At 36.0% G+C, this 24,424-nt stretch overlaps 1 protein-coding gene across 4 annotated transcripts in view; it reads left to right on the forward strand.

Annotated features, from left to right (window-relative positions):
• Positions 1-24,424, forward strand: part of RNGTT (RNA guanylyltransferase and 5'-phosphatase) — a 264,091-nt gene that overhangs the window by 71,084 nt on the left and 168,583 nt on the right. For all 4 annotated transcript variants that reach the window (XM_068551481.1, XM_068551478.1, XM_068551480.1 and 1 more), the window contains 2 exons: positions 6,409-6,480; positions 17,761-17,925. In XM_068551481.1, the coding sequence (XP_068407582.1) occupies positions 6,409-6,480; positions 17,761-17,925 (237 nt within the window). The remainder of the gene's footprint in view (positions 1-6,408; positions 6,481-17,760; positions 17,926-24,424) is intronic.

Below are 24,424 nucleotides of genomic sequence, written 5' to 3' on the forward strand. Positions count from 1 at the left end.
TTATCTCTTTGCCACACCTTCACTGTTTTTCTTTTGAGGGAAAAGGGACTCTACATCTTTCTTATGACTTCCCACAACTGTAAGTTTCTTTTCTACAGGGATGCTACTCATGTTCTTTAATATTTCTTCACTTTTTCAGTATTGAACCTTTTTCACAAGGCAGATTGAACTATATCTGGCTAATAGTCTCTGGAATTTGTATGAGAATGCTTCCTGTCTTAAGATGAAATTTGCTTCTCTGTTTCAGATTTATACCAATGATATTGGGAAAATAGTGAGTAGCTTGTGAATGTTCATTTAAACTCTCAATGATAGAATTACCCTAATGAAAGCCACATGCATAAAATATGTATTTATTTGTTTAACAGAGGGAGTACCATTTTCCAAGTGACCTGAATGCTTGTTGCCCCCATCCCATTGCTTTTTAAAAAATTTACCAGGTAAATATTGGAGTGTGCAAGCCAGAAGATGGAAGACTGTGATTGGAGAATGAGATGTTTGAATCAGCCACTTCTGAGGTATAGTTTTGGGTGATGAGAAGGTTCAGGATGTGACCTAGCGAGAGTGAGAGTTTGAGGTTGTGTGGAGAAGAGCAATGGACATGAGATCAAGGAAAATTTTAGGTGGGTCCTAAAGAGTGATGACAGAAGTCCAGGGAGAGGTTGACTGAGCTGGATATAAAGATTAGAAAGAAGGAAAGAAGGTAGTATAGTTGATTGAGACTGAGTGGCAAACGGAGACTGAACAAAGAGTTAACTATAGAGTAACAGAATTGTCTATACTGTGCACTCTGTGAGGCTACTAGTATTATAAATTTTCATATCAGTGACGGTGTGTGTGGTAAAATATTTTGACATATATACGTAAATTTTTTAACACATTTGTGCGTGTGTGCGCACGTATGCTGCACGTGCACACACACACCCCCTTGTGGTTGACAGAGCCACTGCATAAGGTTGGAAGTATTGCTACTGTGCATCTCTAAGGTGTTCCGTTCTTATCGTAGTTGATGTGACGGCTACCCCTGGAGTTGTGCTGTCCATAATCTGCATTGCCAATACAGCAGCTCTGGTAATTGGTTCATGGGAACAGCAAGAATATTTTGATTTTTGTTCCTTTCATTTTATTTAAGATAGTTTTTTAACATTGTAATTCATAAAATAAAAGGAAGAAAAAGACTCTCAAGTTATAGCATTTGCAAAAGTTTAGTGTAGTTTTTCATTCCTATCACGTACCACACCAGGAGTGCAGGCATTGCTTAGAAGGTTGAGGAGAAGGCCTCACCCTGGAGACATCTTATTACTTCATTGGGTCGGGACGGAGAATGATAGGTAATGAATAAAACGATAACCCGAAGAGTGGCATTTAAAACAAGTCCTTTGGTGGTTTAGAGGAGAAATGAATTACATCTAGTTAGGAACTAAAGATGGTTTATAGAGGAGTTGGCATTAGATATGGGAAGATTTCTATAGAAAGAGATTTTTGATGGACATGGGCCAAGGGCATTCCAGGTAGGAAATACTACTTAAAAATTAGATGCTTAACCACCTGCAGATTTAACTTAGTACTATTTATTTTCACCCCAAACTTGGATAACTGAGAGCAACATAATAGACTCTTGTGAGGTTTTAAAATAGCAATATGATTCATGATGTCGGTTTACTTGGACCAGAATTATAGTTGCCATATCTGTTTTTCCACTTAGTTAATTAAAACAGTCCTCTGTAGTTTCCTGCTTCTTCTACATTTTCATTTGCAAATTGTTTTTGTAAAGTTCCAAATCCGAGAATAACTCAAACTGCCTAATTGTCTGGCTGTCAGATGTGAGCATTGAAGCTTTTGTTTTGCTCTCTAGATTATGTTCTTTGACCCACAGAATGTGGAAAATAGGAGTTTAGAAATACGGCAGTAATTCACTTGAAACAAATCAGTGAAGTTCAATCAATTTTATACTGAGGATAAGAGGAGGATATAGCAGTTAATCATTAAAGTTAATACAAAAGTCTTGGGAAAATGGCATGTCTTTTCATCTGTTAATTTTTTATAAAGGAATATGCATGCTCATTGTTAAAATTTTAGGAAGTCTGTATGCTATAAAATAGAACTCAACTATCAAGAAGAGATTAAATTTTAACATTTTGATGTATTTCCTTTTAGTCATTTTGTTGTGCCTGTATTTATAGAACGTGTGTAATCAACACGTACATAGCTGACGTTTAATATATGCTGTGTATCTGGGGTTCCATCATTTTCCTTCACTCTGAAGAACTGATTTTAGGATTTCGTTTTCTTTTTAAAATTTAACTTTATTGAAAAAGTTGAAATATAATTTACCATTCTAAGGTATATAAGTCAGTGGTTTTTAATATTCGCAAGATTATGCAACCACTGCTATCTAATTCAGGAACATTTCATCACTTAACTATGATAATTAGAACCAAGTGGGCCTTATCTGGAAGGATTTCAAGGAATGGGTTACCTTTGAGATGAGCTTTGAAAGCCCACAGGTTTTCCACAGTTAATTACTTCCTTTCATTAAAACCCTTCAGTGGGGGCTTCCTGGCGGTGCAGTGGTTAAGAATCCGCCTGCCAGTGCAGGGGACACGGGTTCGAGCCCTGGTCTGGGAAGATCCCATATGCCGCGGAGCAACTAAGCCCGTGTGCCACAACTACTGAGCCTGTGCTCTAGAGCCCGCGAGCCACAACTACTAAGCCCGTGTGCCACAACTACTAAGCCCGTGCACCACAACTACTGAAACCTGCGTGCCTAGAGCCCATGCTCTGCAACAAGAGAAGCCCCCGCTCACCGCAGCTAGAGAAAGCCCGTGTGCAGCAACGAAGACCCAACGCAGCCAAAAATAAATAAATAAAACAAATAAATTTATTAAAAAAAAAAACCGAAACACCCCTTCAGTGGTTCTGCATTGCTGAAAGCATGAAAGCCAAAGTACGCAATGTAATATTCCTTTTACCTGGGCCACGCCTAAGCCTTTAGCATCATCTTTGACTGTGAGCCCTTGAAAGCATAAGTCCCACCTGTTACTGAGCTTTGGCTAGTTTACCACCTTTTCCATGCCTTTTAAATACCATTTGGCCTGTCCACCATCCTGCTAGAAGATATCCACCACCTCTTTCAGGATTCAGCTAATGGGTTTCTCACCTTATTATCAAACCTTTGTCTTACTCTTCAAGTAGAAATAACTACTCCTTCTCCTTATGTTTATACAGTATGCCCTTATTTGACTGGAATAGTAAAAGATGTATACTTGTTGTCTTAGTATAGTTATTAATAGCCATCTCTTTCACTCTCAAAAGTATCCTGGTTTAGACAGGTAGCTACATGGTCAGTCTATCTGTATGACCATCTATCATTAAAACTGTAGCTCTTCCTTGGACCTAGGTACTTTTATATTTTCCTCTCTTTCTATGACTCTGAGCCCCTTGAAGCTAGGGACTGTGTGCTTAACTTCTCCAGCACTTAGAGCATAGCGTATAGTTTGGGCTCAGGAAATGTTAAATGGGTAGGCAGAAGAGTGGATGCCTGGGAACTTCAACTAAAGGCAATGGAATATGGAAAAGTACAGAGGTTAGGAAAGTCAAACATGCAGATTTTGTGGTTTTTTTTGGTAGGGCCCGTAATAAAGGATTCAGCATCTTTTTTCTGTGGGTTTACAATTTTCATCAAAAGTAGAACGTTTTTGTGCATTTTTACCCTTCCACCTGTTGAAGATTTAATTACTAATGTTCCTTCATTAAAACAACAACAACAACAACAAACTTTTCTTTTTGCGTTTCATTTTGGATAGTTTGTATTGATTTGTCTTCAAGTTCATGAATCTCTCCTTCTCCAGCATCTAAACCGCTGTTCATCCCAACCACAGTATTTTTCACCTCAGACATTGTAGTTTTCACCTCTGGAAATTGAATTTGAGTCTTTTTTAAGTCTTCTGTGTCTCTACTTACCTTTTCGAATATATGGAACACTGTTAGAATATTTTTGCCTGCTAGCTCTAACGTCTCTCACAGTTTTAGGCCTATTTTGATGGATTTTCTTTCTCCTCTTTATGAGTTGTATATTTTTGTCTCTTTGCATACCTGGTAATTTTTGATTGGCTGCCAGACGTTTTGAATTTTACCTTGTTGCGGGCTCAATATTTTTGTATTCCTATAAATATTCTTGAGCTTTGTTCTGAGATGCAGTTAATTTACTTGGAACTAGTTTGTACCTTTGAGTCTTGTTTTTAAGATTTGTTAGGTGAGGAGTCTTAAGTCTAGGGATAATTATCCTCCACTACTGAGACAAGATCCTTCTGAGTACTCAGTGCCCTGTGAGTTATGAGACTTTCTAATCTGGCTGGTGGGAACAGGCGTTATTACCAACCTTGCTGAGTGCCATGTATGGTTCTCTCTAAGATTTTTGGGTGCTTCTTTGCCTGACCTTGAGTAGTTTCCTCACATGCGTGCTTTGCTGAATATTCATGGGGGTCTATCTGCAGACGTCCCTCTTCCCACCCTATCCTCTGCTGTGAAAACTCTAGCCTCGTTGGTCTCCCTAGACAACCTGCTCTATTTTCTCAATTCAGGGAGACTGCTGGGCTCTCCTGGGCTCCCCCTGCCTGCATTGAAGCCTGGAAACTCTCCTCGACCAATAAGCTGGGACAGTTGTAGGGCTCATATAGTTATTTACTGTTTCCTAGGAGTTACTGTACTTTGTTGCTGGATGTCCAGTGCCTTGAAGATCATTACTTCATATATTTTGTCCACCACACAGCCTAGGTCTTTGTTAGAATCCCTGGGTTCTCTTCTCTTTTAAAAACTATGGGTGAATGTTTTCTTCAGCTAGTTGGGAGCCATATTTTATTCCAATAATGCTCAGATTGTTTCTCCAATTCAGCACGCAGTCCCGTAGGCTTTATTTCAGGCAGGAGGAGTGTTCTGCTATTTTAATTACTCTTTAATCGGAAGAGGGAAAAAAGACAGGAACAACCACTGAGTTTCCTTCTCTATATTTGAATGTAATAGTGACAGTTATCAATGATTTGTCATTTTACAAGTAGGGCTTTTGGGGATTTAGTGGGCTTGGAGGTGAACCCTTTTTGTTTTACCAGAATTTTGGTAGTTTCCATGGCTATCAGTTTTTAAAGCTTACTGGTTTGTTTATTCCTTTTTACTTGTTTAGTTTGCTGATAATAAACTTTCTTTTTTGTTATTTTTAATGTTTGAAGAAGATATGTATTTACTCATTTCATCAGGTAATTTGGGAGGGAAATTCTGTGATGTCTGCTCTCTGAACCTGGAAGTCCACTTAATTTCCAACCACACATTTTTGAAAAGATTAGTTGAAACCTGTTATTGGTACTACCTTGTTGGCTCATAAAATTCTCAGATACAAGTACTTAAAAATATTTCAGTAAACAAATTTAAAGTAATGAAAGTGATTTATGTCAAGTGTTGGGTTCAAGATGATAACCATAAATAAATGTCTATAGCTTAACTACTACATATTTGAGAAAGAAATCAATTGGTGATAGTTGCTTAAAACTAGAAAATATGTTTGTCCTCGATCAGTGTGTTCCTTGTAATTTTAGATGGTTGTGTGTGGATATTCTGTCATGAAATTAGATAATAAAAAGACTGCTTAGTTTCCTAGGAAGAATATGAGGAAAGAATATTAATTTTAAGTTAAAACCTATTATTAAGAATTAATATTTTAGGGAATTACTAAGATCCTGCAAGCTGCATGACATGGCAGAAAAAAAAAAAAGAATTAAAAATTTAAAAAAATCCTACATAATATGCCTGTAATCATCCTTTAGTATCCTTTTTCTTTTTTCTGTCAGAGTGCAGATTTTAAGTTCGTTTCACTTAATGGCTGTGATATGTGATATCATATTCTCTTGCCCTGTTCCCTTTGATCATAGTAGAGGGATACAGAACCAAGAAGGACTGTGTGTGTCACGTGGAGATTTTATCTATAATAAGGGCACCATTTATACCTATAGATTTTATGATTAAAGCAATTGGCATACAACAGAATTTAAAGCAATAATGATTTAGCAAAATTAATTTTTTAAATGTTGCTGATATTTAGAATTTAAAATTTGTAGTTTCTTTATCCTAATAGTTGCTTAGTAATTCAAACATAAAATGTAGAATAGTAATTCAAATATAAAAAATGAGGAGATATTGTCATATGATTTTATTGCAATACAGAATAAATTCATGGTGGGGTTTTTTGTGGTGCTGACAGTCTATTGATTTGATCCGTGTAGAAGTGTGTTCACTTTGAAATTTCATCAAGTTGTATATTTATGATTTATGTACTTTCTGTGTGAATGTTATATTTTAATCAAACTAAAGAAATTGCTCTTAAAGTGTGAATAAACTTACCTTCTTTTCTCTTTAAAGGAAATGATTATTGACAGAGTAAATGGACAGGCTGTTCCTAGATACTTGATATACGACATAATTAAATTCAATGTAAGTACCTTTTATAATTTATAAAATAAAAATGTCGCTGAGATAATAATTAGTTTTTAACAAATAAAAAGTGCTACTGCCTTAGAGATAGTAGGAAAGCACAATGATGACTCTTTCAAATTACCCATTTGATACCTTATTAATACTTTTGCATCTCCTTTTCTTTCTCTTTGTTGCCTAATATTTAGCACATTTCTTTGTCTTTGGATTCTTTAGGAATTTCAAGTGAGTAAGGAAAAATGTTTAATTGTGATAAAATAAGACAGCATTTTGTAAAATGGAAAATTCTCAATTTTAGTTATCCTGTACTTGATTAAAAAGTCTTCAAATTTTATTAGTCTGTCACTTAAAAAAAAACAAAAAAAAAGAGAGAAACTGACTATGAGTGTTAACTGTGTAACATGGAGGCGCAAATATGTTATTCATGAGTACATGCAGGAAACTTAAAAACAAAATATAAAATTGCCTGTTGTAAATAGATTAAAAAAATAGGAATTATATTCTCTACCCATTTCCTACAATGTTAGACTCATCAAGAATCTGTTTACCTGTTAATGTTTAATTATAGTATGAATGACTGAATTATTTAGGCAGTACAAGATGACTTCTGTAAATGCAAGAAGTTCTTTCAGTAGTGTATATCCATGAAAAGGTATAATCATTCCTCTAGACGTGTTATTCAAATTGCATAATCACTTAGTATTCAAAGCAGACTGAAAGCAATTAAGATTTCTGGAATTAAAAGTGTTAAGTTAGAAGGTTTTGAAGATTTATAACAAGGCTTTTAAAAAGTTCTTTTTTAGGGGTATACATTTTAAATTGCAGTATTAAGATTCAGGATTGCATTTATCCAGATTATTTTTTCCTGGAAATGTTCAATTTATGTATCTCATTTTTTTCCTGAATTTCTATATTTCAGAGTTTCAAATTTAAGAAACTCAGTCAGAAATCAAGTTTTATTTTTGTTCTGTCTGTGACCACTGTATTCCTCAAAAGTAAGGTGCTCCAGAATTGATTTATTCTCATTACAGATATTGGACTAATGTTCATTGGCCCGTAACGAGATGTAAAGGATGGAGTTGGCCTTGTTTCTTTGTGAATGGGGGTACACTGTCTCCTTTGCCTCTTGATAATGAACTCCACTTAAATATTGTCCAGTGCAGGTTCACTTCTTCGTCTGGGAGCTTTGCCTGAGACAACAGCCTTCTAATTCTTTTAAAAAATATGAAAAATTACGGCATGCACAAATATAATGTAAGGCATACTCATGTACTGACCTCCAGACTTGTTGAAGTTTAACATTGTCATTTTTACTCCACTTTCTTTTCAGTAAGGAATAAATCATTACAGATTTAGTGGGAGTTTCTTGTGCACACCTCTCTCATTCCATTCTTGACCGTCTTATCCAGAAGCAGCTTCCACCCTGAATTTGATGTTTATTATTCCCATGAATGTTTTTAATACCTTTACTACCTATGTGTAGATCTGTAAGATATATGTGGTGTATTCTTTTGCCGGGTTTCTAGTGTTATATAAATGTCATTGTACTACTGTACTACGGTACCCAACATTTGAGCCACCTTATTTTGTTGAAATTTTTTTGTTGTTGTTGTTGAGATTTATTTGTGTTAATACATACAGGTTTAGTTCACTCACTTTAATTAGTATTTTATTACATTGTATAAATAAACAGAATTTATCTTTTTTCCATTTGACGGACATTTGGGTTTCCATATTTTGCTGTTATACTACTATTGCATGGAACAGTTTTATATACTTTTTATTGTGTGTGTATGTCCAGGTTTCTCTAGGATAGTTCTCATTCTTGGGATACAATCACCTAGGAAGCGTTTTAAAAAGCCAATCCCTCATCCCTACGTCATGGAGATTCTGATTAAATTGGCGACTTCAGCTTTTTTGTTGTGTTGCTGAATTCCCCTCAGAAGTAGTTGTACCACTTTACCACAGTTGGTATTATCAGACTTTAAGATCTTTGCCAATTGGATTGTTTTAGTTTGCTGTCTGGTTACTAATGAAGTTAAGCATATTTCATGTTTATTTTTACTTGTTTGAATTTTTCTTTTGTGATTTAATTGCAAGTTTGAATAATCTTCTAATAGCTATCTTTTATGGATTCTAATCCTTTCTTAGTTATATATGTGGCAAACAATATGTTTTCCATATTAATATCTATTGATTCACAGAAGTTTTTCATTTTAATGAAATCCAGCTCACTAGATCTCAACGTTTGTGCTTTTGTGTCTTGTTTAGGAGATTCAACCATATTTTCCTGTAAAAATGATTAATTCATGCTTTTCATCTCTTGGTCTATAATCATTCATTCAGTAAGGATTTATTGAGTACCTGTTGCTAGATTTCATTGATTTTTAAAATTTTAATTTTTTCCCTGCATTTTTGAATTTTATTTTATTCATTTTTTTATACAGCAGGTTCTTATTAGTTATCCATTTTATACATATTAGTGTATACATGTCAATCCCAATCTCCCAATTCATCACACCGCCACCACGGCCCCCTGCCACTTTCCCCCCTTGGTGTCCATACGTTTGTTCTTTACATCTATGTCTCTATTTCTGCCCTGCAAACCGGTTCATCTGTACCATTTTTCTAGGTTCCACATATATGCGTTAATATGTGATATTTGTTATTTCTCTTTCCGACTTACTTCACTCTGTATGACAGTCTCTAGATCCATCCATGTCTCAACAAATGACCCAATTTCGTTCCTTTTAATGGCTGAGTAATATTCCATTGTATATATGTACCACATCTTCTTTATCCATTTGTCTGTCGATGGGCATTTAGGTTGCTTCCATGACCTGGCTATTGTAAATAGTGCTGCAATGAGCAGTGGGGTGCATGTGTCTTTTTGAATTATGGATTTCTCTGGGTATATGCCCAGTAGTGGGATTGATGGATCATATGGTAATTTTATTTTTAGTTTTTTAAGGAACCTCCATAGTGTTCTCCATAGGGGCTGTATCAATTTACATTCCCACCAACAGTGCAAGAGGGTTCTCTTTTCTCCACACCCTCTCCAGCATTTGTTGTTTGTAGATTTTCTGATGATGCCCATTCTAACTGGTGTGAGGTGGTGTACCTCATTGTAGTTTTCATTTGCATTTCTCTAATAATTAGTGATGTTGAGCAGCTTTTCATGCGCTTCTTGGCCGTCTGTATGTCCTCTTTGGAGAAATGTCTATTTAGGTCTTCTGCCCATTTTTGGATTGGGTTGTTTGTTTTTTTGATATTGAGCTGCATGAGCTGTTTATATATTTTGGAGATTAATCCTTTGTCCGTTGATTCGTTGGCAAATATTTTCTCCCATTCTGAGGGTTGTCTTTCCGTCTTGTTTATGGTTTCCTTTGCTGTGCAAAACTTTTAAGTTGCATTAGGTCCCATTTGTTTATTTTTGTTTTTATTTCCATTACTCTAGGAGGTGGATCACAAAAGATCTTGCTGTGATTTATGTCAAAGAGTGTTCTTCCTATGTTTTCCTCTAAGAGTTTTATAGTGTCCAGTCTTACATTTAGGTATCTAATCCATTTTGAGTTTATTTTTGTGTATGGTGTTAGGGAGTGTTCTAATTTCATTCTTTTACATGTAGCTGTCCAGTTTTCCCAGCACCACTTATTGACGAGACTGTCTTTTCTCCATTGTAGATCCTTGCCTCCTTTGTCATAGAGTAGTTGACCATAGGTGCGTGGGTTTATCTCTGGGCTTTCTATCCTGTTCCATTGATCTATATTTCTGTTTTTGTGCCAATACCATACTGTCTTGATTACAGTAGCTTTGTAGTATAGTCTGAAGTCCGGGAGTCTGATTCCTCCAGCTCCGTTTTTCTTTCTCAAGACTGCTTTGGCTATTCAGGGTCTTTGTGTCTTCATACAAATTGTGAAATTGTTTGTTCTAGTTCTGTAAAAAATGCCATTGGTAATTTGATAGGGATTGCATTGAATCTGTAGATTGCTTTGGGTAGTATAGTCATTTTCACAATATTGATTCTTCCAATCCAAGAACATGGTATATCTCTCCATCTGTTTGTATCATCTTTAATTTCTTTCATCAGTGTCTTATAGTTTTCTGCATACAGGTCTTTTCTCTCCCTAGGTAGGTTTATTCCTAGGTATTTTATTCTTTTTGTTGCAGTGGTAAATGAGAGTGTTTCCTTAATTTCTCTTTCAGATTTTTCATCATTAGTGTGTAGGAATGTAAGAGATTTCTGTGCATTAATTTTGTATCCTGCTACTTTACCAAATTCATTGATTAGCTCTAGTAGTTTTCTGGTGGCATCTTTAGGATTCTCTGTGTATAGTATCATGTCGTCTGCAAACAGTGACAGTTTTACTTCTTCTTTTCCCATTTGGATTCCTTTTATTTCTTTTTTTTCTCTGATTGCCGTGGCTAAGACTTTCAAAACTATGTTGAATAATAGTGGTGAGAGCGGACATCATTGTCTTGTTCCTGATCTTAGAGGAAATGCTTTCAGTTTTTCACCATTGAGAATGATGTTTGCTGTGGGTTTGTCATATATGGCCTTTATTATGCTGAGGTAGGTTCCCTCTATGAGCACTTTCCGGAGAGTTTTTATCATAAATAGGTGTTGAATTTTGTCAAAAGCTTTTTCTGCCTCTATTGAGATGATCATAGGGTTTTTCTTCTTCAATTTGTTAATATGGTGTATAATATTGATTGATTTGCGTATATTGAAGAATCCTTGCATCCCTGGGATAAATCCCACTTGATCGTGGTGTATGATCCTTTTAATGTGTTGTTGGATTCTGTTTGCTAGTATTTTGTTGAGGATTTTTGCATCTATATTCATCAGTGATATTGGTCTCTTAATTTTCTTTTTTTGTAGTATCTTTGTCTGGTTTTGGTATCAGGGTGATGGTGGCCTCATAGAATGAATTAGATAGTGTTCCTCCCTCTGATATATTTTGGTAGAGTTTGAGGAAGATAGGTGTTAGCTCTTCTCTAAATGTGTGATAGAATTCACCTGTGAAGCCATCTGGTCCTGGACTTTTGTTTGTTGTAAGGTTTTTAATCACAGTTTCAATTTCATTACTTGTGATTGGTCTGTTCATATTTTCTGTTTCTTCCTGGTTCAGTCTTGGAAGGTTATACCTTTCTAAGAATTTGTCCATTTCTCCAGGTTGTCGATTTTATTGGCATAGAGTTGCTTGTAGTAGTGTCTTAGGATGCTTTGTATTTCTGCAGTGTCTGTTGCAACTTCTCCTTTTTCATTTCTAATTTTATTGATTTGAGTCTCTCCCTCTTTTTCTTGATGAGTCTGGAGAATGGTTTATCAGTTTTGTTTATCTTCTGAAAGAACTAGCTTTTAGTTTTATTGATCTTTGCTATTGTTTTCTTTGTTTCTATTTCATTTATTTCTGCTCTGATCTTTATGATTTTTTTCCTTCTACTAACTTTGGGTTTTGTATGTTCTTCTTTCTCTAGTTCCTTTAGGTGTAAGGTTAGATTGTTTATTTGAGATTTTTCTTGTTTTTTGAGGTAGGCTTGTATAGCTATAAACTTCCCTCTTAGAACTGCTTTTGCTGCATCCCGTAGGTTTTGGGTCGTCATATTTTCTTTGTCATTTGTCTCTAGGTGTTTTTTCATTTCCTCTTTGATTTCTTCAGTGATCTCTTGGTTATTTAGTGACGTATTGTTTAGCCTCCATGTGTTTGTGTTTTTTATGTTTTTTCCGTGTAATTGATTTCTAATCTCATAGCGTTGTGGTCAGAAAAGATGCTTGATATGATTTCAATTTTCTTAAATTTACTGAGGCTTGATTTGTGACCCAGTATGTGATCCATCCTGGAGAATGTTCCGTGTGCACTTGAGAAGAAAGTGTAATCTGTTTTTGGATGGAAGGTCCTATAAATATCAATTAAATCTATCTGGTCTGTTGTGTCATTTAAAGCTTGTGTTTCCTTATTAATTTTCTGTTTGGATGATCTGTCCATTGGTGTAAGTGAGGTGTTAAAGTCCCCCACTATTATTGTGTTACTGTCGACTTCCTCTTTTGTAGCTGTTAGCAGTTGCCTTATGTATTGAGGTGCTCCTGTGCTGGGGCATATATATTCATAATTGTTATATCCTCTTGTTGGATTGATCCCTTGATTATTATGTAGTGTCCTTCCTTGTCTCTTGTAACATTCTTTATTTTAAAGTCTATTTTATCTGATATGAGTATTGCTACTCCAGCTTTCTTTTGATTTCCATTTGCATGGAATATCTTTTTCCATCCCCTCACTTTCAGTCCGTATGTGTCCCTAGGTGTGAAGTGGGTCTCTTGTAGACAGCATATCTATGGTCTTGTTTTTGTATCCACTCAACAAGCCTGTGTCTTTTGGTTGGAGCATTTAATCCATTCACGTTTAAGGTAATTATCGCTATGTATGTTCCTATTCCCATTTTCTTAATTGTTTTGGGTTTTTTTTTTTTTTTAATTTTATTTATTTATTTATTTACTTATTTTTAGCTGTGTGGGTCTTTGTTTCTGTGCGAGGGCTTTCTCTAGTTGTGGCAAGTGGGGGCCACTCTTCATCGCGGTGCACGGGCCTCACTGTCGCGGCCTCTCTTGCTGCGGAGCACAAGCTCCAGAAGCGCAGGCTCAGTAGTTGTGGCTCACGGGCCTAGTTGCTCCGCGGCATGTGGGATCTTCCCGGACCAGGGCTCGAACCCGTGTCCCCTGCATTGGCAGGCAGACTCTCAACCACTGCGCCGCCAGGGACCATTTTCTTAATGTTTTGGGTTTGTTTTTGTAGGTCCTTTTCTTCTCTTGTGTTTCCCATTTAGAGAAGTTTCTTTAGCATTTGTGGTAGAGCTGGTTTGGTGGTGCTGAATTCTCTTAGCTTTTGCTTGTCTGTAAATCTTTTGATTTCTCTGTCTAATCTGAATGAGATCCTTGCTGGGTAGAGTAATCTTGGTTGTAGTTTCTTCCCTTTCATCACTTTAAACATATCATGCCACTCCCTTCTTCCTTGTAGAGTTTCTGCCGAGAAATCAGCTGTTAACCTTATGGGAGTTCCCTTGTATGTTATATGTTGTTTTTCCCATGCTGCTTTCTGTATTTTTTCTTTGTCTTTAATTTCTGAAAATTTCATTGCTATGTGTCTCGGCGTGTTTCTCCTTGGGTTTATCCTGCCTGGGACTCTCTGGGCTTCCTGGACTTGGGTGGCTATTTCCTTTCCCATGTTAGTTAAGTTTTCAACTGTAATCTCTTCATGTATTTTCTCGGGTCCTTTCTCTGTCCTTCTGGGACCCCTATAACGCGAATGTTGTTGTGTTTAATGTTGTCCCAGAGGTCTCTTAGGCTGTCTTCATTTCTTTTCAATCATTTTTCTTTATTGTGTTCCACAGCAGTGAATTCCACCATTCTGTCTTTCAGGTCACTTATCCGTTCTTCTGCCTCAGCTACTCTGCTATTGATTCCTTCTAGTGTGTTTTTCATTTCAGTTATTGTTTTGTTCATCTCTTTGTTCGTTTTTTAATTCTTCTAGGTGTTTGTTCTCTAATTCTTCTAGGTCTTTGTTAAACATTTTTTACATCTTCTCGATCTTTGCCTCCATTCTTATTCCGAGGTCCTGGATCATCTTCACTATCATTATTCTGAAATCTTTTTCTGGAAGGTTGCCTATCTCCACTTCATTTAGTTGTTTTTCTGGCATTTTATCTTGTTCCTTCATCTGGTACATAACCCTCTGCCTTTTCATCTTGTCTGTCTTTCTGTGAATGTGGTTTTTGTTCCACAGGCTGCAGGATTGTAGTTCTTGCTTCTGTCTGCCCTCTGGTGGATGAGGCTGTCTAAGAGGCTTGTGCAAGTTTCCTAATGGGAGGGACTGGTGGTGGGTAGAGCTGGGTGTTGCTCTGGTGGGTAGAGCTCAGTAAAACTTTTATCCACTTGACTGCTGATGGGTGGGGCTGGGATCCCTCCCTGTTGCTTGTTTTGCCTGAGGTGACCCAACACTGGAGCCTACCCAGCTCTTTGGTGGGGCTAATGTTGGACTCTGGGAGGGCTCGCACCAAGGAGTACTTCCCTGAACTTCTGCTGCCAGTGTCCTTGTCCCCACGTTGAGCCCCAGCCACCCCCTGCCTCTGCAAGAGACCCTCCAATACTAGCAGGTAGGTCTGGTTCAGTCTCCTATGGGGTCACTGCTCCTTCCCCTGGGTCCCGATGCGCACACTATTTTGTGTGTGCCCTCCAAGAGTGGAGTCTCTGTTTCTCCCATTCTTGTCGAAGTCCTGCAATCAAATCCCGCTAGCCTTCAAAGTCTGATTCTCTAGGAATTCCTCCTCCTGTTGCCAGACCCCCAGGTTGGGAAGCCTGATGTGGGGCTCAGAACCTTCACCTCAGTGTGTGGACTTCGGTGGTATAAGTGTTCTCCAGTTTGTGAGTCACCCACCCAGCAGTTATGGGATTTGATTTTATTATGATTGCGCCCCTCCTACCATCTCATTGTGGCTTCTCCTTTGTCTTTGGATGTGAGATATCTTTTTTGGTGAGTTCCAGTGTCTTCCTGTTGATGATTGTTCAGCAGTTAATTGTGATTCCGGTGCTCTCGCAAGAGGGAGTAACTATTTCATTGGTTTTTTAAGTCACAGTTTTTCACATTTCTGATAATAAAATATATTTATAATTGAAAGTGTTATATATTTAATTCTTTAATTTACTGTGGAGCTTTCATTGATGGTTAACCACTTTGTTTATTTTGAATCATCAAATCAAGGTCACTATTAGAAAAAATTTTTTTGAAATAATTGTTTAAAACTTTTCAGTTCCTTAGTTTATTATTTTGTACAGCAAGAATTTCATTGATAATTTTTTATATGTCAAGTATTAGTCTAAGTATTGAGTATGCCCAGAAGAATAGTACATAATTTCTTGCCTTCCAGGGAGTTTATAATTTAGTGCCGTGACCTCCAAAGGAGGCTACTTCCACAACAGTTCATTGGAATTTGGAAAGAAAATTGGAGAACTCCTGTTTATTCTTAATCTATTATTCAATTTTTGTCTATTTTATGACATATTATACAGTTGTGCATGTATGCAATTTATTAAAAATTAATATGCATATATTATGCACAATTGTTCGGATATGTGTTTAGATTGGATACAAAATCAAAAGAAATTTGCAGGGACTTCCCTGGCGGTCCAGTGGTTAGGACTCCATGCTTCCACTACAGGGGGCATGGGTTTGATCCCCGGTCGGCGAACTAAGATCCCGCATGCTGTACGGTCAAAAGAATCAAACAAAAAAGAAATTTGCAGACCAGTGGTCTTATGAATGGGGATGTAAATGTAAAGAAATATTATTAAAAAAAAAAAAAAAAGAAATATTATAATAGTATCATAAGTATAATGTCAAAGATACAGAAATATATGAGAGGTACCAGAGAGGTGAGAATATTCCAGCTTACCCTGGGTATACTTGAGTTATTTGAAGTGTGGACTTGTAGACAGAGAAAGTGATACAGATTAATTTTGAAGGAGTGAGCCTTAGAAGTCAGGAGCATTAGATGGTTTTTAGTGTACTTGATGTATGGTGAGATGTGAGACATAGCAGGAAATGAGAATGGATTAGTGGGTAGGAGCCCAGATTACTGGAATAAGGCATTTTAGCTTAGTTCTTTGTTCTGTATATAATAGGACACTACTGAAGGGTTTTAGTTATGGTAATGATATGATCATATTTTTATTGTTTTGAAGGATAACTCCACTGGCAGCGTGGACAGTGTTTTGAAGTGAGAAAGAACTCAAAACAGGGAGGCCAGTTAGTCAATAGTTAATTGAGCACTTCCTGTAGTCTATTCTCAACGATTCAACACCTATCTATCAGGAGCTTCCTTTATGACAGGCAACACAGATTTGAAGGTGAACTTGATTTCAATCTATTCTAGTTGTTTTGGTGAATTTTAAAGTGAAGAGTATCTAGGAGGGAACTTAGACTACTTACAATTTTTTTTTTAAACAATTTTTAGAGTTTTAATTTTATTTCTTAAAAAGAGGGCTTGCTTGTTTCACTTTAATTTTATAGGGGTCTCGATTCATCTAATAAATAAGCCTAACATTTTAGGTTTTTCAACCTTGTTGATGACATAGGTGACATGGAAAAGTTTGCGCATGGACTGTGTGGTTATTTACTAACATTTCTTCAGTAAATACCCTTTACAAACAGTTGTATGCCTTTATGTAAAGGGAACATACTCTACCTTATACCTAGCTCTTGCTCACTTGTCTTGCTCCTGATTCTTTGCCGAGTATCAAAATTGTCATCCTTCCAAAGTTGAGAAAAAGTCATCCTTGAGGCATATTTAATGTTCACAGATTAAGCAAGTGTTGCCACCCCTTTGTAAACAGTAGATTGGGTAAAATGTTAGGTTGAGTGATATAGATTAGAGAAGAGGAAGAAGGCAGAAAAGATGGGAAAAATGCATAGAAGTGTGTCCAATTGCAGAATAAAGAAAAGGGTACTTGATATACCATTGAGGTGATGCTGCTAATCCGGACCACTGCTGTCACCCAGGTGATATGTTATAGCTGTATTTGTATATACCATTAGGAGAGGACAAGCCCCTACCCTCAGCTCATACAAAAGTATACATGTGCTTTTTACTTCATGGTTCAAACCATATATATATATACCAGAATATATATACTGTATAGATACATATGGGGGAAGAAGAAAACTTTTGTTTTTGAATATATCATATAAACCTTTTCTGTATTAGTTTTCAGAGTTGAGAATGTATTTGTTTAATAAATATCTTCTACTTCTTGAAGGCTGTAAAGTGTTAGCACTTTAAAGAACAAAAAACATTATAGGTGACTTTTTTGCTTATTTTGGTGTGTTGTTTGCTTGTACTCTCCTGACTATGTGGATTTTAGTTTTTACACAGGTTTTACTAATTCATGTAAATAATAAAAATGATTAGTGAGTATATTAATACTTTAACTCAGATGTGAAAACTTTGGATCAGTTTATATTTGAGGAGATTTATACCATTTTCCCATACTCTTTTATATATTTATAATTAAAATAAGTAACTGTGTATGTGTGTGCTTTTGCATGTTTAGGTATGCTTCTGTCATTAGTCAAATTAATTATCAGGGCTGGCATGTACGGTTGTTCATGGGCAATTCCAAAGGATGCTGTTTATATAGACTGCTATGTATAGTGTATCAGCCCGATAATTATGCTGATAAAATAGTTTTTAGTGTTGAAATTTAAACAATTGTCTTGTTTAATTCAGGCACAGCCAGTTGGAGATTGTGATTTTAATATTCGTCTGCAGTGTATAGAACGAGAAATAATAAATCCTCGACATGAAAAAATGAAGACGGGGCTCATTGACAAAACACAGGAACCATTTCGTGTCAGAAATAAGCCATTTTTTGACATCCATGCTTCAAGAAAGGTAAAGTTTTCTAATTAATACTTGCAGTGTAACAAAATTCAGCTTGCAAAAGGAATATGAATGACATTTTGAGGCCCACTTGTCTTGATTTTTCCAGAAATTACTTGAATTGAATATAGCACTATATTGGACAAACATGTATAATTCCAAAGTCTGCTCTTTAGCAAGATCCTTTTTTTTTTTTTTAAATTGAAGTATAGTTGATTTACAATGTTATGTTAGTTTCTGGTGTACAGCAAAGTAGTTCATATATATATATATATTTTTTTTTTTTTTTTCTTTTTCAGATTCTTTTCCATTATAGCTTATCACGTGGTATTGAGTATAGTGCCCTGTGCTATACTGTAGATCCTTGTTGTTTACCTATTTTATTTTAGTAAAATTCTTAGTGACAGAAACTTAAGTTAGGTTACTTCCTTGTTTTCCTTTCTTTTCTTTTTTCTTTTTTTTAAAAAAAATATTTATTTATTTATTTATTTGGCTGCGCCAGGTCTTAGTTGTGGAACGCAGGATCTTTGTTGCTGCGTGCAGGGTCTTCGTTGTGGTGTTCCGGATCTTTACCTGTGGCCTGTGGGCTCTTAGTTGGGGCATGTGGGATCTAGTTCCCTGACTAGGGATTGAACCTGGGACCCCTGTGTTGGGAGCACAGAGTCCTAACCCCTGGACCACCAGGCAAGTCCCCCTTGTTTCTTATAATAGTTTTTGATTCATGGCTATTGGTTCATATTATGTTTTTTAAAAAGCTGTAAACAGGATAGAATTATAAAGAGTGAAAATCACCTTTTAAGCCTTCTGGAGGTGAACAGTGTTTACTACGTAGTCTTATTTTAAAAATTAATTTACATAGATATATACATACATACACATGGAAGGTTTTCTTTTGTTATTTATTTTTGTTTTTTTGACACTGAAAACCCGAGACTTATTTCACTTAACAACACAACTTGGAAATATTTCCATGTCATGTAAAGAGATTTATAACTGCCACATAGTATTTGACAGTAAAGATGCACCATGGAGTTATTATGTTTTGGAAGAGGGGTGGTTATGATAGAATAATATAGGAAATATAGCAATGTAAGCAATTAAATGTTTTAAACTTTTTTCTAATATAATCTCACAAGTTAGATGATGTAAGTTTTTGTTGTATTTTAACTTCTTCTCAAGTCCACTCAATTTGGTATTAGCCCTTGGATGTAGTATTAGCAGTAATCTCAGCACTGTTGAATGCCTATCTTTTCTTCTCAACAAATACAAAGTTATCATTCTACTTTCATTTATTTTGCATAATGCCTGCTTGGCATGGGACTGTTGGTTGACTTCTGGTGCCATGGCCTTCCCACAGTTCACTGCTCGCCTTTTGTGTCTGTTTTGGCAGCAGGAATATTATAGGGGTGCCTAAAAGAGCCATACAATTTTGTGCCCTGCCCAGTCGGTAGGGTAAGGATAATGTTAACACTGAACATGGGTCACACCTTTCTAAATTTTTAATACAGTGTAAAAGTTGGTCAGAAGCCAAATTGTTTCAGTTTGCATTCGTTTTTAAAAAAAAGTATTTTGACAGCTTGTGCTGTCATAATTCAAAGTTCAGCATTTAAGAAAATGTGTCTTAGTGTAGTTTTATTAGTCAGAATCAGTGCTGCTTAGAAATGCTTAGAAAATTGTTCTTTAGGGATCTGAGGTATATAGTTATGTCGAACAACTTTTCATATAGTTTTTCACTAGAAGAAATGATGCTCTAATTTTTTTCCTTTCTACTTAGCTTATATAACCACCCTTCGAAATCATCATAGGAAATTCTATTTTTTAAGCAGGTCTAATATTTGGAATTTTAAATATAAGTCTCCTCTTCCCTCCTTTTCAGTTTTTACTGTTATTTTTTGTCCTCAATTTCTCTTACCAAAGTGTAAAGTTGTAGAATACGGAGGGAAAGCATATTTTGCAGCAGAGTTGGTCTAAAGGGTAAGACTGTAGTAACACCAGTTATAGAATAGTAGCTACGATTGACAGGTTATTGCTCTAGAGTTGCTTATTATTTTTATCTTTGCTAATGGGAATTGTAAAACAGTGGTGTTATGAATGATGCAGCATTTGTCAGGGAAGTACGTACCATTTTTATGAGAAAGGCTAGTTTTTATGTGGTTTTTAACAAAATTTACAACTCTGAAAAATGCATACTTTTGGGTAGAAAACAGTATAATTTCATTTCTGTCTATAAAAACTTGAAGATAACTTTGATTTTAGGAGTTTATTAACATAGCTCTATAAACAACCTCTCCATTTTGTTGAATTTGATCCGTCAGACTAGTGAAGGGATAATGAGTTGTTTAATTTTTTAACTTAATATACATACATGGGTGTTAGAATACAGCATCCTAAATAGTAATAAGAAGTAGCAGTTTCTTAAATTACAACTTCATTTGCATTTCCAGTTTGAAGGCCAATTAAAAAAGAATTATTTGAATAGATTAAATGTGGTTAACAAAATTTTAAAAGTCAGACAGACAGCAGATAGTTTCTATTTATCATCATCTCAGAAGAGTAACCATTGCTATTAGCATTTATTGTATCCATCAGAATTTCTTTATCCATGTGCAAGCAATACATTTATTTATATTCTTACCACCCTTACCCGAGAGATGATTCTTAATGCCCTTTTCTGTACTTACTTTTTTTTACTTAATTTATTTTGAGTCCCCTTGCCCCAGTTCTGGTACATGGAGATCTCCTTCAATCTTTTTTTTTAATAGATGCACAGATTTCCATCTTATCAGTGTACCATAATTTAATTAACTAATCCATAGTCATAGACTTTTGGGTTGTTTTTAGCCTGTTGATAGGTTTTTGTTTGTTTGATTTGCATATGGCTTTCCAGTTGTTTCTGCACCAAGTATTTTAGAGATGGTCCTTTTTTCATTGAATTTCTTTTGCATCTTTATAAAAAATAAGTTGTCATGTATGTATGGGACTATTGCTAGATGTTCTGTTCTATGCCCTTGATCTGTTTTATCTGTCTTTGTGGTAGTACTGTCTTGATTACTTCTGTTTATAATAAAGATTGAAATCAGACAGACTTGATCTTCCAACTTCCTACTTCTTTTTTGAAGTTGTTTTGCCTCTTCTAGGCCTTTGTGTTTTCATTGAATTCTCTTGTTCCATCTGATTCTTGTTTATAATTATTTTTCAGTTGATCCTCTTGGATTTTCTGAGTATCTAGTCATATTAGATGTAAATTGACATAGTTTTACTCTTCCTTCCTTCCTTCCTTCCTTCGTTCCTTCCTTCCTTCCTTCCTTCCTTTTCTTTCAACATCTTTATTGGAGTATAATTGTTTTACAATGGTGTGTTAGTTTCTGCTGTATAGCAAAGTGAATCAGCTATACATAAACATATATCCCCATATCCCCTCCCTCTTGCGTCTCCCTCCCACCCTCCCTATCCCACCCCTCTAGGTGGACACCAGGCACCGAGCTGATCTCCCTGTGCTATGTGGCTGCTTCCCACTAGCTGTTTTACATTTGGTAATGTATATATGTCCATGCCACTCTCTCACTTTGTCCCAGCTTACCCTTCCCCCTCCCCATGTCCTCAAGTCCATTCTCTATGTCTGCGTCTTTATTCCTTTCCTGCCCCTAGATTCTTCAGAACCTTTTCTTTTTTTTTTTTTTCGATTCCATATATATGTGTTAGTATATGATATTTATTTTTCTCTTTCTGACTTACTTCACTCTGTATGACAGACTCTAGGTCCATCCACCTCACTACAAATAACTCCATTTCGTTTCTTTTTATGGCTGAGTAATATTCCATTGTATATATGTGCCACATCTTCTTTATCCATTCATCTGTTGATGGACACTGAGGTTGCTTCCATGTCCTGGCTATTGTAAATAGTGCTGTAATGAACATTGTGGTACATGACTCTTTCTGAATTATGGTTTTCTCAGAGTATATGCCCAGTAGTGGGATTGCTGGGTCGAATGGTAGTTCTATTTTTAGTTTCGTAAGGAACCTCCATACTGTTCTCCATAGTGGCTGTATCAATTTACATTCCCACTAACAGTGCAAGGGGTTCCCTTTTCTCCACACCTTCTCCAGCATTTATTGCTTGTAGATTTTTTAATGATGGCCATTCTGACTGGTGTGAGGTGATAACCTCATTGTAGTTTTGATTTGCATTTCTCTAATGATTAGTGATGTTGAGCTAATGTGTTTCATGTGTTTGTTGGCAATCTGTATATCTTCTTTGGAGTAATGTCTATTTAGATCTTCTGCCCATTTTCAGATTGGGTTGTTTGTTTTTTTGATATTGAGCTGCATGAGCTGCTTGTAAATTTTGGAGATTAATCCTTTGTCAGTCGCTTCATTTGCAAATATTTTCTCCCATTCTGAGGGTTGTCTTTTCGTCTTGTTTATGGTTTCCTTTGCTGTGCAATAAGCTTTGAAGTTTCATTAGGTCCCATTTGTTTATTTCTGTTTTTATTTCCATTTCTCTAGGAGGTGGGTCAAAAGGATCTTGCTGTGATTTATGTCATAGACTGTTCTGCTTATGTTTTCCTCTTAGAGTTTCAGTGTCTGGCCTTACATTTAGGTCTTTAATCCATTTTGAGTTTCTTTTTGTGTATGGTGTTAGGGAGTGTTCTAATTTCATTCTTTTACATGTAGCTGTCCAGTTTTCCCAGCACCACTTATTGAAGAGGCTGTCTTTTCTCCATTGTATACTCTTGTCTCCATTACCAAAGATAAGGTGACCATATGTGTCTGGGTTGATCTCTGGGCTTTCTATCCTGTTCCATTGATCTATATTTCTGTTTTTGTGCCAGTACCATACTGTCTTGATTACTGTAGCTTTGTAGTATAGTCTGAAGTCAGGGAGCCTGATTCCTCCAGCTCTGTTTTTCTTTCTCAAGATTGCTTTGGCTATTCAGGGTCTTTTGTGTTTCCATACAAATTGTGAAATTTTTTGTTCTAGTTCTGTAAAAAATGCCATTGGTAGTTTGATAGGGATTACATGGAATCTGTAGATTGCTTTGGGTGGTATTGTCATTTTCACAATGTTGATTCTTCCAATCCAAAAACATGGTATATCTCTCCATCTGTTTGTATCCTGTTCAATTTCTTTCATCAGTGTCTTGTAGTTTTCTGCATACAGGTCTTTTGTCTCCTTAGGTAGGTTTATTCCTAGGTATTTTATTCTTTTTGTTGCAGTGGTAAATGGGAGTCTTTCCTTAATTTCTCTTTCAGATTTTTCATCATTAGTGTATAGGAATGCAAGAGATTTCTGTGCATTCATTTTGTATCCTGTAACTTTACCAAATTCATTGATTAGCTCTAGTAGTTTTCTGGTGGCACCTTTAGTTTTCTGGTGGCACCTCTCTATGTATAGTATCATGTCATCTGTAAACAGTGACAGTTGTACTTCTTTTCCAATTTGTATTCCTTTTATTTCTTTTGCTTCTCTGATTGCTGTGGCTAGGACTACCAAAACTATGTTGAATAATAGTGGTGAGAGTGGACATCCTTGTCTTGTTCCTGATCTTAGAGGAAATGCTTTCAGTTTTTCACCATTGAGAATGATGTTTGCTGTGGGTTTGTCGTATATGGCCTTTATTATGTTGAGGTAGGTTCCCTCTATGCCCACTTTCTGGAGAGTTTTTATCATAAATAGGTGTTGAATTTTGGCAAAAGGTTTTTCTGCATCTACTGAGATGATTATATGGTTTTCCTCCTTCAGTTGGTTAATATGGTTTATCACATTGATTGATTTGCGTATAATGAAGAATCCTTGCATTCCTGGGATAAACCCCACTTGATCACGGTGTATGATCCTTTTAATGTGTTCCTGGATTCTGTTTGCTAGTATTTTGTTGAGGATATTTGCATCTATATTCATCAGTGATATTGGTCTGTAATTTTCTCTTTTTGTAGTGTCTTTGTCTGGTTTTGGTGTCAGGGTGATGGTGGCCTCATAGAATGAGTTTGGGAGTGTTCCTTCCTCTGCAATGTTTTGGAAGAGTTTGAGAAGGATGGGCGTTAGCTGTTCTCTAAATGTGTGATAGAATTCACCTGTGAAGCCATCTGGTCCTGGGCTTTTGTTTGTTGGAAGATTTTTAATCACAGTTTCAAATTCAGTGCTTGTGATTATTCTGTTTATATTTTCTATTTCTTCCTGTTTCAGTCTCGGGAGGTTGTGCATTTCTAAGAATTTGTCCATTTCTTCCAAGTTGTCCATTTTATTGGCATATAGTTGCTTGTAGTAATCTCTCATGATCCTTTGTATTTCTGCAGCGTCAGTTGTTACTTCTCCTTTTTCATTTCTAATTCTATTGATTTGAGTCTTCTCCCTCTTTTTCTTGATGAGTCTGGCTAGTGGTTTATCAATTTTGTTTATCTTCTCAATGAACCAGCTTTTAGTTTTATTGATCTTATCTATTGTTTCCTTCATTTCTTTTACATTTATTTCTGATCTGATCTTTATGATTTCTTTTCTTCTGCTAGC

Source organism: Eschrichtius robustus, chromosome 9 (assembly GCF_028021215.1).
Source record: "Eschrichtius robustus isolate mEscRob2 chromosome 9, mEscRob2.pri, whole genome shotgun sequence".
Lineage (NCBI taxonomy): Eukaryota > Metazoa > Chordata > Mammalia > Artiodactyla > Eschrichtiidae > Eschrichtius > Eschrichtius robustus.